The 13,463-nt window shown below is 33.6% G+C and overlaps 1 protein-coding gene across 1 annotated transcript; it reads right to left on the bottom strand.

Annotated features, from left to right (window-relative positions):
• Window positions 1-3,107: 3,107 nt before the first annotated feature.
• On the bottom strand, window positions 3,108-12,372 carry LOC114758818 (protein LAX PANICLE 2-like). Its single transcript, XM_028947901.1, has 4 exons — window positions 11,234-12,372; window positions 11,061-11,111; window positions 10,849-10,921; window positions 3,108-3,331 (listed from the first exon to the last, which is right to left on the bottom strand). The coding sequence occupies exons 1-4, from the start codon at window positions 12,037-12,039 to the stop codon at window positions 3,179-3,181; spliced, it is 1,083 nt and encodes a 360-aa protein (XP_028803734.1). The 5' UTR covers window positions 12,040-12,372; the 3' UTR covers window positions 3,108-3,178.
• Window positions 12,373-13,463: the final 1,091 nt, after the last annotated feature.

Here is a 13,463-nt window from a genome sequence, read left to right as displayed (position 1 = left end):
TGATGGCTGCCAACTCACCTCATTTTCTACTATTTTGTGTGTCCAAAATCAAGGGAGAAGGTCTGGTTATTTTGTCTATAAATACCCCTCCCTAAAATACATGAAAAATGTTGGGAAATTGGAAAAAGAAGGGAAGGTGCTGCCACTTTGTGTCCAGACCCAAAGAGACCAAATTTGAGAGGTTTTAAGCAAGGAACCATTCAGTTTTTATTAAGAAAACATCAAGGTATGCTTAAGCCTTCTTACCTCTAAGTTTCAAGCTAGTTAGTTAGGGTTTTTGGCTTGAAAATTTAAGAGAAAATACTGCACAAATTCGGTTGACATGCTTAGCTATTGGGAAAGGATAGAAACCTTAAATATGATATGGAACAAGCTCGTGTAAGTGGTGTATGGAGTAGCTTTTGAAAGAAAATCCACCTAGGGTCCTATATGTGTCATTTCAGCTAAGGGGTGTTCTTGTTGGAGGAGTTTATTTTACATTGATTTGATGATTCTAATGGGTTTAAAATGTGTTTTTGTGTAGGGATATACTATTGAGAAGTGTTTAAAATCATTGGAATCAAAAATGAAATTTTTAGAAGCTTGGATACCCCTCTTCGACCAACATGATTTCATGGGGAAGGAGTTTGCTTTAAAAAAAAAAACTGATTGGATATTTGGTTTCCTTATGAAAAATTGTGTAGGATTGAGCCAAGAGATCATTGATTCTAAAGGAGGAACTATATTGTTAAAAATTAAAAAAAAAGGGGGGGGAATGTTAAGTTAAAGATTAAGTATTGTATTTAAGTTGTTTAGTTGTTAATGTAGTTGTATTTATGCTTGAATCAATAGGTGTTGTGAGGAGAAATCAAGGAGAAACATAACCATTTTGAGGAGAGCTAATTAATCAAGCGCTAAAAGGTAGCATTAAATTATAATTTGATTGTTTATCTTGCTTGTTTAATATGATTATGTTGTTTGCTTGGATCGAGGAATTGTGCTGTGATCTTGGTTGATTGGATGGCTTTCGGTTATGCTTTGGCCAAATGTACTGAATTATGTTATTATGAAAGTGTTAGTGTTCCTCTCCTAACATGGTATTAACTATGATTTTATGTAGTTTGATTATGCCTTGAGGTGTGATGACATGTCACATTGTAACTTGTTTGATTTAGATGATAATTATAGTTCAATTGCTACTGAGATTTTTATGAAATCTCATTCCTCCTATGTTAAATTATGTCTCAAATAAGGAGTGGCCCATCCATGGATCAAGGCAAGGAATTGGTATTGGGATAGAAAAGCATTATGGAAATGGTGCAATGTCACAAGGATAAGGAAAAGGAAAAACAGAAATAAAATTTAAGAAATAGGTGATTTGAGGATAAAATTGCCTAAATTATGGGCAAAATCGTGACACATAAAATAATAAGCACATGGTGAAATTTGGATCTGAGATTTTGCAGGCTTTTAGATCTCATTTTTAGATTTAACACAAGTGGTGAACCATCAAATTTGGAGTTGTGTGCTAAGAGTTATTCCCTTCCAAAGTTGGGCTAAAATATTAAAAATTTGAAAATTAACCATATAAACAGTGCACTTTGTCGAATTTTCTAGTGCTGTTCTTGATGGAATTGATCCAATGAATATTTTTTCTCTAAAGAACTTTTGACAAGCTTCAAACGAAAATTAGAACCATCCTGTTTTGATTTTTCTAAAATTAGTGATGAATTTTTAAAATTGACTCAAATTCAAATGAATAGTATACGGATAGAATAAAAAGAAAATTTTGAAATTGAAATTTTTTCTCAGAAACATTAGGAAATGGGCTATAATGGTTTCAATTAATGTATAATGGGATATTAAAGGAGGTGTGACATGAGGCACATATTCGTCTATTAGTAAATATCTAATTGCTATCTATGCTTGCTTTGTCCATGTCCCCCTTTAAATAGACAAAAATAGACTTTTTTTTAGTAGAAATTAACAAACATATACCGCTGTAGTAGTTGGGGATTGGATAAGCATGTTTTACAACACATTAATATATTACATTAACTAAAAATTTCTTACTTAATGCGTCAATAAGTCATTAACTCAATTACAACAATGACCATGGAATGGAGGGAGTAAATAAAAGGGGAAAAAGGTTTGTCGTTGAGTAATCTCTCTCTTCTTTGGTAATCCAATTTGCTCGTGCAAACTAAAATAAAATTCAATTTTTGACGCTCGTGATTATTGACTTATCTTTGGATATTGGAGATAATATAGTTCACCATAGGGAAAATACATGGAAATGAAAGGATTAGATGCACCACCGTAGATGCCCATGGTTTAACATGTCTCCAATGCACCAAATACCAGGATATTCTTAAAAACATAATTTTGTATTCACAACATTTGACTTCTCTTATTTAAAAGACATTAATAGATTCTGCTATCCGACCCAATAATTATTGTGCTTTGTGAGCCACCAATTGAATCTCTCAAACTACACACAGACGCAGTCCCTCAATTAGCTCATCTTTTGTGGCCAAAAAGAAAAACAGGGGGAAAAAACTCGTCTTCTAAACCTTATTGTTTGGAAGAGTGACAAAGCTATAAAAATGAAGAAAAAAACGCTTATTTTGTTTGCTGATGCTAAAAGTCAATTTATGACAGCAGAACATAGATAATTCCACCCATTGCAGGATTTTATAGATCAGTCTTAAAGTTTTCTTATTCCCGAACAAGTAATTCGTTGGATGCATTTGGCTGTTGACTCTTTGTTGCCAGGAGCATAATCCAAACAATAAATGAAAGTGTACGCTTAACTTGTAAATTGTAATATAATACTAATACTACACATCTCAACTAATTTACAAAATAATAAAAACATTAAATGGGTTAGTCTATTAACTAGATTAAGCTTTGTTGTGGGTAATTAATACAAGGGATGACACTCTTGCACACTGAGCACAGAAATACAATCTTGGGCATTCTCGCATCACCCCCAAAAAACAACTGCGTTGCAGGGTGATCCTATTTCTGTTATTTCTCTTCGTTTGATGAGTTATTTTAAAGAGAGACAAAAACCAATAACAATCAAACAAGAAAAGGTAAATAAAAATGCAATAGAGGAGAAAAAATTGGGAAATTTTGAAAGAAGGAAATTAAAATTAAAAATAAGTTAACAATGATACAAGATAGAGGGGCGTTATTAAGCACATCTACCGTAGTAGAGGACCATTATATGATCAGTGGTTGAGGGATCTGAAAGCAAAGTGGGGGTCATGGGACTCCAAATGTTATCTCTTACATGCTCCAACGTCAACAAAGGCCCAAGTTGTTGCCCTCTACATCTTATCTCTATCTGCATCAATTTATATATATATATATATATATATATGTATATATATTCATTATATTCCTTAAATCATCCAAAAACCAAAAGCAAAAGCAAAAAGAAAAGGGCATTCATTTCTTTTTTATATATAATCAAATATATGTGACAATGACAACACATGCCAGCTTTCTTCAAATTATCCCCCCACATTCTCCTAAACATGACTACCATAATTTCACAATAGATAAATTACCCACACCTCATTATGTGATTCTGAAAGTCTTGGCATAACAACAGCACCACTACTATTTTTCTTTTTCCATTGAACACAGTTGCGGTTTGGATCTTGGGGTTAAGGTACGCTTTACAAACTACCAGTAACAAGATCCTTTCATTAGCTATGGAACCTGAATACCCAGTTTTAATATATAGGGCTACTTCTGTATCAATGTATAATTGATATAACCGTCGTTGGGTGAAACCACTACTTTTTATTCTTGTAACCTTTCGTAGTTTTTTTATTTTATTGTGTCTGAAACCTGGATAAATGGCAGGCAACAAAACTTAAGGGATAACAAAGACGCATGCAAACACAAAGATGTAGAGGAAGAGGAAGTGAGAGAATGAAGACAGAGATGAGGAGTTGTAGACGAAGACAGAGAGAACAACGTTGAACAAAGGCAAAGAAAATAAGCTCGAAAGTCAAATTGAACGTTGACTTTAAAGCCATTTATATTCTCAGTTGACGTACTGTTATTTTAACAGTCAGAGTTAACCTTCTGGCCCAAAAAAAAAAAATTCAGACTTAACCTAATATGGACGGGCCCTCCCCAGCCAATGCACACCCCGAGTACTTGGAAAATGATATTCATAAAACCACGTTGATTAATAAATTGGTTTAAGCACAAATCTAAGTTGATTGTTTTAAAGTGTCACTGTTCCTAATTAAATTAAAATTAGTATTTTTATGTGTTTTTATTAAATATTTTGATGTATTTTTTTAATCAAATTTTTCTTTTTATATATTAAAATAAATGACATAACTAATTGTAATATAAATTTGTAATTTTAAATTCGATTTCTACCAAGGTAATAATATCATTCCACAATCACAAATTGCTTATAAGATTCACACACACACACCCCAATCAATTACCTTACTAGATATTGCCATTAAATCAGTTGCATGTCAATTCATTAGCATAAAAAAAAAAAATCATACTTATAAGATTCAATCCCACTATCACCAAGCAAGTTCATAATTCAATGGTTGTCAATATATATACATAGATATGTATATATCATAATCATTTAATTAAATATTTAATAAAAACCAATTGAGAACAATGCATAATAATATTTATATAACTAATATAGAAACGATTTTAATTCAGCAAATGTTGTCATTTTTGGCACCAGCAATAGATAACCGATAAACAAATAGACAATTTATAGAGATTTTCTATTGATTTTGACACCGACTAATAATTTTTGGGTTCTACTTTGCTAACATTACTAAAAACTATATAATTCGCTAATAAATTGATTAATTGCATTCAAATAAAGGAACCAGTTTCAGGGCTCATCAAAGTGATGAACACCATGATACTCATTAAATCTTAACCATTCAAATTTAATATGAATGGCTGAAATTTAATATTTAATATTTTTGTTTTTCAAAAAGTGTTTTTCTTTTAATAAGTACATAATCTAAAATAAATGTAATATCTTGACTATAACTTTTTTAAAACATAAAATTTTTATTTAAATCACTAGTTCAAGATTTTAAATCTAAATCATTAAAACTGATTTTGTATACTTTATAATCAGTTCCCACATATAGTCAAATATCATGCATAGTGAACCAAAACTGAAGGTACTATAAACACAAGGATACTAGTTGTGTGATATATCATACTAATGTTATATTTAATTCAAAAAAAGAACACAGAAAATATATTTGAATTTAAGTAAAATGATTACATAAAAATTAAAATGTGTATTTTAGATAGTGATATTAATATATTTGTCACGTATCGTCAATAGAAAATTAAGGATTCTTTAATTTTTTTTAAGCTGTACGGTATCTATTACAACATTAATTTTAATTACTATTTTTAATTTTAAAAAATTGGGAATAAAATTATTTTTTATCTTCATAGTTATTTGTATGGGTATATTCATAGTTATTTGTATGGTAATGATGAATATGCAAAAGTATGAAATACAATTAATGGGGAAAAAACAGAGAAAAAAATGAGATCAGGATGAAGTCATGCTTTCTCAGGGTGTTGGCCCTACGCCCACCATGAAACATATAAATTCTTTGTAACGTCTGCTTTACCCTTAAGATCTCATTTTCTCTTTCCACTTCAGAGAAAAAGCGATTTGCTTTACGCATCGCCAAACAGATTCTAATTCTCCTAAATATTTCTGATGAAGCAGCAAGGACGAATGGCTGTCTTTAATCATTACAAGAGGCCCATTATTTACACTTTGCTCCTAAGCCAAAATCATCATCCCTTAGACTTTACTATTCTTTGTGTTATTCATCACTCATCCTTCCGCAAAATTTATTAATAACGAATCATATATATAATATTAATATTATATAATATATTTGAGGGTGGATCCATAAAGCACGGCGAAGAATAGGCTAATACACCATTAACAAAATTTAATAATAATAATAGTTATGGTAGTTATGTATTAAAAATATGTCCACACCCTTCCTTTTCATTCTTTACGAAAAATCGTGTGAGACCAAAAATTTTTTGTTCATGCACGTCTCTATCACTTTGTTCCACCAAAGCCCTTATTGCATGCCAGCACAAAAATTACTGTACATAAAATAATAGCTTTTGAATTTTGTCAGATATCGATACCTCAAGTTAATTCTATATACGCTTTACCTATAAATATTAGATGAAGAAAACCCATCAAATATTAATTAAAGGGAACCCTTCCTAATTTTAATTGTGCATGCATATCATTCCCCCAACTATATATATATATATATATATATATGCATATAACTATCTAATCCTTTTCAAATCTCCTTTATCGCTTTATTTATGATTTGCTTTGTTTGGACGTCAAACCAATACATAGGATTATTCTCAAATTATATAGCACAGTGAATTAGATTAAGATTTTGTCATTATTAGACATGAATAGGTATCGCTTTTCGGTGGTTGGTTGAGGATGCTAACCATATGTCATGGGGCCTTCTCTTTTGGTTCTATCCCAGTGTAGCACTTGCGACTTTGATGGAATTTCTAAGCCCTAAATATTTCAAAAAAAGGGGAGACCCGGGGGGGATTACATATAATATATATATATATATATATATATATAGAGAGAGAGAGAGAGAGAGAGGAAATGGGCAAGGGAAGGGCCTACAAGAGGAGTGAAAAATGAGGGAAAAGCTTGACCCGGGGGGGGGGGAGAGAATGATGGGCATGAAGATAGGTTATGAGAAAGACAGGGTCCACGTGTGATTTTCGAGGCCCTACGATATGATGTTTGTGTTCAATTAATGTTAATATCAATAACGTACTTATCTTGTAACCTTTTTGTATGAATATAATGAGTGTCAACTAAGAAAGTAGGCCATGATAAAGGTACATCCAATCAAGTGTTCCAAGATGTATTTTTACACCTTAAAGTCAATGCATTCTTCATAAACCATAAAAGCAATAAGAAAACATGGAGGCTCCCTTGTTTTTTTGGTTGGGTGGATTTTCACGTTCCACCATGGAAGACATAGTCTTTCTTTCTTTTTCTTGTATTCATTATTAATACCTAGACCCTCTGTTCATATATATTCTCAAACAAATTAAATTAATATATCTCAAGCTACTTAACGATCTTATTAGATCTTCAAGGATTATAAAACATATATAACCACTCAACCATTTATTGGGCATAAATTTCTGATATAGTCTTCATAGTTATAACGATAAATAAATTTGAAAATGTAAGAGCCCTAAATGAGGCCTAAAAATAACCCTATAGAAGAGAGAATAATTAACACACACAGAGATATATATAGGGAGATTAACTACTTTTATATTCCAAATGACTAATGCTAGCTAACAAAATGACTAAATCAATGGTCTAAGGATGACAACACGATAAAGGCTCACAAGTATATGGGAAATATATTTAATGCCTCAGATATTGATTTTATTTAGTCCACGTACACACACAAAATACATACTAGCTAGATATATATAACTATTTTAGTTGACTCCCACGTAAGGAGATACATAGGGTTGAGAACACAAGTTTCTATTTTATAAATACGTTTAGTTATTTGATAGTGTAAGAGCCCTAAACGAAGCCTAAAAATCAACCTACTTTCACAAAAGAAAAAAATGTGTTTAGCTGTATCATGTAGAGCAAGGACCATTTATATAATATAAGATAGATGGTATCTTATATTAAATTGTCACCTACTCACCTTCCAAGAATGAATTTCGGAAGGTGATAAAACAAATTAGTTGAAACAAGCTATAACCATACAGCTTCTGAAATCTGAATCACGATACAATTTGAAAGTTGACCCAGAAAGTTGCATGGAGTTTTGACGCAGTATGGAATGTTCGAGCGTGTCTCATACAACATATGTCCCATATGTATTTTAGACATTGTTTACACAGACACATTATGGTCCAACATCGAATTCAATCAAATAATTGAATTTTCCAACAAAACCACGTTGCTCTTTTGTTTAATACTTTTGGCCATGTATTCTTCTAGCTAGTGATCGTATTACTATGTATGCAAGCATGCGTGTGTGTAGGAAAGTATAATAATTAACCGTAAATGGTGAGAAAATTGGAATAATTGGTGGAAATTTGGCAGAACAAATCAATAGTTCAAACATGATAATGAAAGTATCCAACTTCAAAGATAAGAATATTCAAGAAATAAAAAGATATAAGGAAAACTCGTTTTTGGGGGGGGGGGGAGGCAAATATGACGCCTGGGGATGCTAAGCGCACCGTACACACGTCTAATGACTTCGTTATGAGAGAAAGTGGGGAAAATATCATATATTTTCGTTCGTTTATTCGAGTTGCTTTTGTTTTTTTTTAATTTTTCAATACATCCGTGCAACTTTGACCGCACGAATTGTTTTATATTATTCTTCCCTCATAATTTACGGTTCTTTAATCACTACCAAAGATCATCTACATGAAGAAGAACTTAACCGAAAAAACGGGGAATAAAACCAAAGCTAGCAAATTCTTCAAGGAGTTGTTTCTCGGCAGCTTGAAACTTCTCTCTCTCTCTCTATATATATATGTATATATATGTATGCATATCAATATATGTAAAATAAAAGAGAAAAGAGAAGTCTAATTTGAACTAGATTTTTCACTTTGTCCAAAACATTTGGGGAAAAACCACGACACAAAAGTTAAACATCAAGAATAAGAATGAAATTTTAGTTTTGAACGAAATTTAATTAAAATATTATCGGTAAATGTTAGTAGATTAAATAATAAGGAGGCTAGGATGGTGCCATAAATATCTTCAACATTTCAAAGTACAGACTTTTAAAAGATGATAGAAATATATGTATACACACACACACGCAGAGTATTTTAATCAAAGTCAGAGCCCAGCAAACCGACTTCGGAACCAATTATCATGATACAAATTATTTAGTTAAATTTATAATTCTTAGATACATTCAACTGTTTCCACGGAATAAAAAAAGCCCCAAAATACCTTCTAATAATTTGCTATAAATTAAGCCTCGTGCTACAAGGAGTATGGATGTGCCCAAGAAATGGCAAATATTCCCCACTTTGTGTTTTCATGCTCAAGAGACGGTAAATGAAGCGGGCGGACGCTCTCTCGGAGAGAAATCCTAATCAGTGCTCACCAGGATAAAAATGATTGCCTATTTTCTTTTTCATGTTTATGAGATTACACTTTATATGGGGTTTTGAAGCAATGTACGTGTCCCTAAACTTAAGGGCACAATTTATGGGGTCCTAGATATAAGCTGCGTGCTAGGTTTTTGTACGGAATCTACCTCTTGCTGCAATTATTAGGCAACAAGTGATAGGTGGAGTGTGCATGAAGTATTGTGAAGTAATGGGACACAAACAATAATGTGCGTATTTTAATTATATCACTTAATAAATGCATTACACCCGTGTGCATGTTCTAAAAAAGGGCGTAGATCATAAGCATCTTAAAGTCCACATAAATAGCTGAAGTTCGCACAAAATTTAACCCTGTGAATCATTAGCTCTTAACTAAACTTTAACTAGTAGGGTTTCCATCCACTAAGACGATATATTTTCTTCGCGCACTATGAAGTTCAAGAAACGGAACCTCTTCAAATACTGTATTCTACATACAGACATAATGCATATTGGTTCTACGAAATATCTACACTATATTAGTGATTAAGAACGCTAAGTATGGTCTTGGTCTTAAACCAAATACCAGATTACCTGAGGAGTCAACTGATATATCTATTTGTGTATCGTGGATCAGCAGCTAACAATGACTAAGATGAACTCCCTACTTATTGGTTAAGTTTAGCTCTCTATTTCCAGAAAAGAATTTGTTTTATTTTTGAAATTTAAATGGAAATTCTCATGCATTTCCTCCGCATCGATTGCTTGAAGGTTACTTTCGTATGAATCAGTGGTAGGGTATAGAAACCATAAACTAGTCGACTGGCTAAGATGTAAAGATGACTATATGATGATGAAACTACGCAGGATAAGGGGGGGTGTTTTAATTTATTTCACACAGTGAACCCATTACCCCAACATCACAATTTCTTATATGGTTCTTTGGACAAGAAGAAAAAATATAGTTGGAGGGCGAGCACGTCCTTAATTTCTTTTATAAATTACCCAGTTAAATTCCTCTCCTTGTGAACCAAAGCTGAGTATCTTACCAAACTCCACAAAACTAACCAGATTGGAGGATTTTAGAATATAGGATATGTCGTTGGTTACCAAAAGACTCGCAAGGTAGCCTCTAACTCTCTCTCTCTCTCTCTCTATATATATATATATGTATAGCATATCTATATAAATATTCTTTTACCCTCCTTAATATAGAATATGAGTTGGTAAATTATGAGGAAACATAAAAGGAAGATCGGCACCAAGAAATGCACTTCTCACCTAAACAAATATATGGGTAATATCCGTGACCCGATAAATCTATTTTAGTTCTGTCGTATCTATCATATATATAATCAAGATCATCTAGCTAGCTAGTTCCCATGCTAATTATGTAACTCGGCAATTTAACCAGTGGAATCGTAACAATTTGATTTTCAATTTTGGGCAGTCCTATAAAAGTCGACTTTTGTTGTTGTTTTCGTTTTTTTTTGGGATGCAAGTTTAGGGGGAAATTAATGGGATCAGCAGAAAGAAGTAAAGGCTTCAAGTACTGACTTCTCATGATAAAGCACACGCATTTAGATGCATATGTGTGTGTGTGTGTGTTGAGAGAAAAATATTGCAGAGTTGAAGGGTGTAGGGATGGGTTTTAAGTACCTCAGATTCGCTTTGGAGCCTCAACTTGTCTACCAAATACTTTAACAATAATCGAACCGTCATCCTTCCATCCCTGAAGTATATGGGTTATTATGAAAAATCAATATAATGCATTTACATATAAAGTTTTGAAGTTGAAATCGAAGAAATGATATGCATTGTTAGAATGTAGCGAAGGAAGAGAGGAAGAGAGTAAGAAAGAAGACAAGTACTTGATTCTGAGGTAGCTCTTGGGTATTTGGGGCAAGAACGGTTCTTTTGCTCTGCATTGAAGGTACACAACTTGATTACAGTTCAGCAACTAAGTGAAATATATATATAGATATATAAACATATACTGATTTGGCAGTTTGGAAAGGAAAGAAATAATAAGGAAGAAGCATACTGATTTGGGGACGCTTGAAGCATGAACCAAATTCCGGAATGAGGCCTGCGAGGAGGATCAACAACTCTTACATCGGAGCTTGGACCAGCTGAAGCATCATCATGAAAGCCGGGAGGAAAGTGAAAGGGCCTCGGAAAATAGGAAACAGCGAGATGATGAGAGCTCAAAGGAAAAGAAGAAGACGAAGAGGAAGGCATAGTGAAAGGGATAGTAGGAGCCAATGCCCAGTTTGAGTGTGAATGATGAGGAGCAAAGCCTGAAGCACTGTGAGGATATTGAAGCTGTTGAAAAAGCAGATTAGAGGGTGGAGGGGGAGGAGGAGGAGGCGGAGAAGGATGTGGCGGTGGTTGTTGTGGGTAGCTAAAATTCAAAAGCGGGGCAACAGGACCACCGAGCTGAGGTGGTGCCGGTGGCGGCAGGAGCGGCCTGCACGGCCCGGAATTCGAATGGGGAAGAAGGTCAAGCTCCACCGGCGAAGATGAACCACCTAATTCGTCAGCTTCTCTTTGACACCCTATGCTTAATTGAAGCCATCCTCCATCTTTCTCTTGCTCTTGCTGATTAATCTGATGATTCCCCTTCGAACCACCACACCCACCTACACTCGCACTGTTACTTCTGGATTGATCATCCTCACCCATGTCCGATCCTAATAACTCAGATTCCCTGCAAATATTCTGATTATAATAATACCCTTCAACTTCAAGTCTGCTCATACCAGTAGCTCCACCGCCAAATCCACCATAAGTCTGTTGTTGCTGATCTTGTTTTGATAGGTCGTGATGAGTTGCAGGAAGCATGGTCATATTGCTTTAGCATAACCCTCCGATGACTTCTCCGGCGAGCCACTATGGCTGAGCTTGTTGTACCTGACCTCTATCTCAACGCAACCCATGGACATGTGTATCGGAGTCGAGATGGTTTTATATTGGGACGACGGATCTGCCATGCGAATAATTGTAGACTACTTTCCCATCAACCGAAGCCATCCAACGGATAAGGGTTTTTCTCATTAGCTCTATCCTTCTCTAAATATCAACCCACCAGAAGTCCAACAATTCTTGTAAATCTCACTTTCCATTCATTCTCTTTCTTTGGAAGCTTGTGCGGGGGGGAGAGAGAGAGTGAGAGATGTCTTTGCGCAGACACAGAGGGAGAGAGACAGAAACAAAGACGATGTTCTTTTTCTTCACACACACACACACATAAATATATGGGGATTAATTAGTATGCATCCAGAACAATGTAAAATATTATACGCTTACGTCACTTAATCTCATTTTATAAACTACAATTTTAACATTTTCCCTGGGCATATTAAAAAGTCGTTAGGAGTTTATTTTGCAAACGCATCTATCGAATTTATATCAATGATAAATTTGTAAGAAAATCATCCTATAAATAAATGATACATAAAAAATTATTTTAGATTTAGATCAAAATCAGAAGCAACTTAATTTTATATGTCATAAAAAGATTGCAAAATATTTAGAATCAACGAGGAGAAAGGAAAGGCATGGAAGACACCATGTTCGGGCCATGTTCCGAGGAAAATTTGACTGCAAAGGAGGTCTTTCTTTTTGTTATATCACAAAAAGTTCCTTTTTAACCCTAATAGGTTCTGGTCGGTTACCCTAATTAACATCAACAACTAATTCCAAACATCTGATCTTGCTGGCTAATTAGCTGCCATAAACGCAAGTGCTATTCTTGGATAATTTACTTTCTGAAAATCTGCAAATTTTTAGACGTATTTCCGTGAAATCATACTGTACATATATTATACGCTTCGGAATTATGTATAGAAGGTTTACAATCATTTCAGTCGCTTTTCAAGGTTGCTGGAAAAAAACTAGTTTTTTTAAGTGGCTTAATTTTTGTAAAATTAAAAAAGTTTTTTTTCCAATGCATATATATGAATTAACGAACATGTGGGTATGCCAAACATTTGTGATTTATTAAATATATAGTTTAGCCTGAGAGGTTGCCCATCCTTTAAAAGCGGAAAAGATTAAATAATGGAGAGTGGAGAGATAAAAACAAAGGGCAGTTTTTTGGTTGATTTGTTGGTATATGTGGGAAAGAGAGAAGAATATATGTAATGTAAGTTGAAGTGGGAGAGCATGATGAGCTTACCTGGCAAGGATGGCATGAGATAATAAATTAATTAATAATAATACAGAGAAGATGATAGAAGTGATTCATTAATTAAGAGGCAATTATAAACAAA

The sequence above is a fragment of the Neltuma alba genome, unplaced genomic scaffold, assembly GCF_004799145.2.
Source record: "Neltuma alba isolate B1F8T4 unplaced genomic scaffold, ASM479914v2 tig00010755_pilon, whole genome shotgun sequence".
In the NCBI taxonomy this organism is placed as follows: Eukaryota; Viridiplantae; Streptophyta; class Magnoliopsida; order Fabales; family Fabaceae; genus Neltuma; species Neltuma alba.
This window is presented reverse-complemented; position numbering and strand designations above follow the sequence as displayed.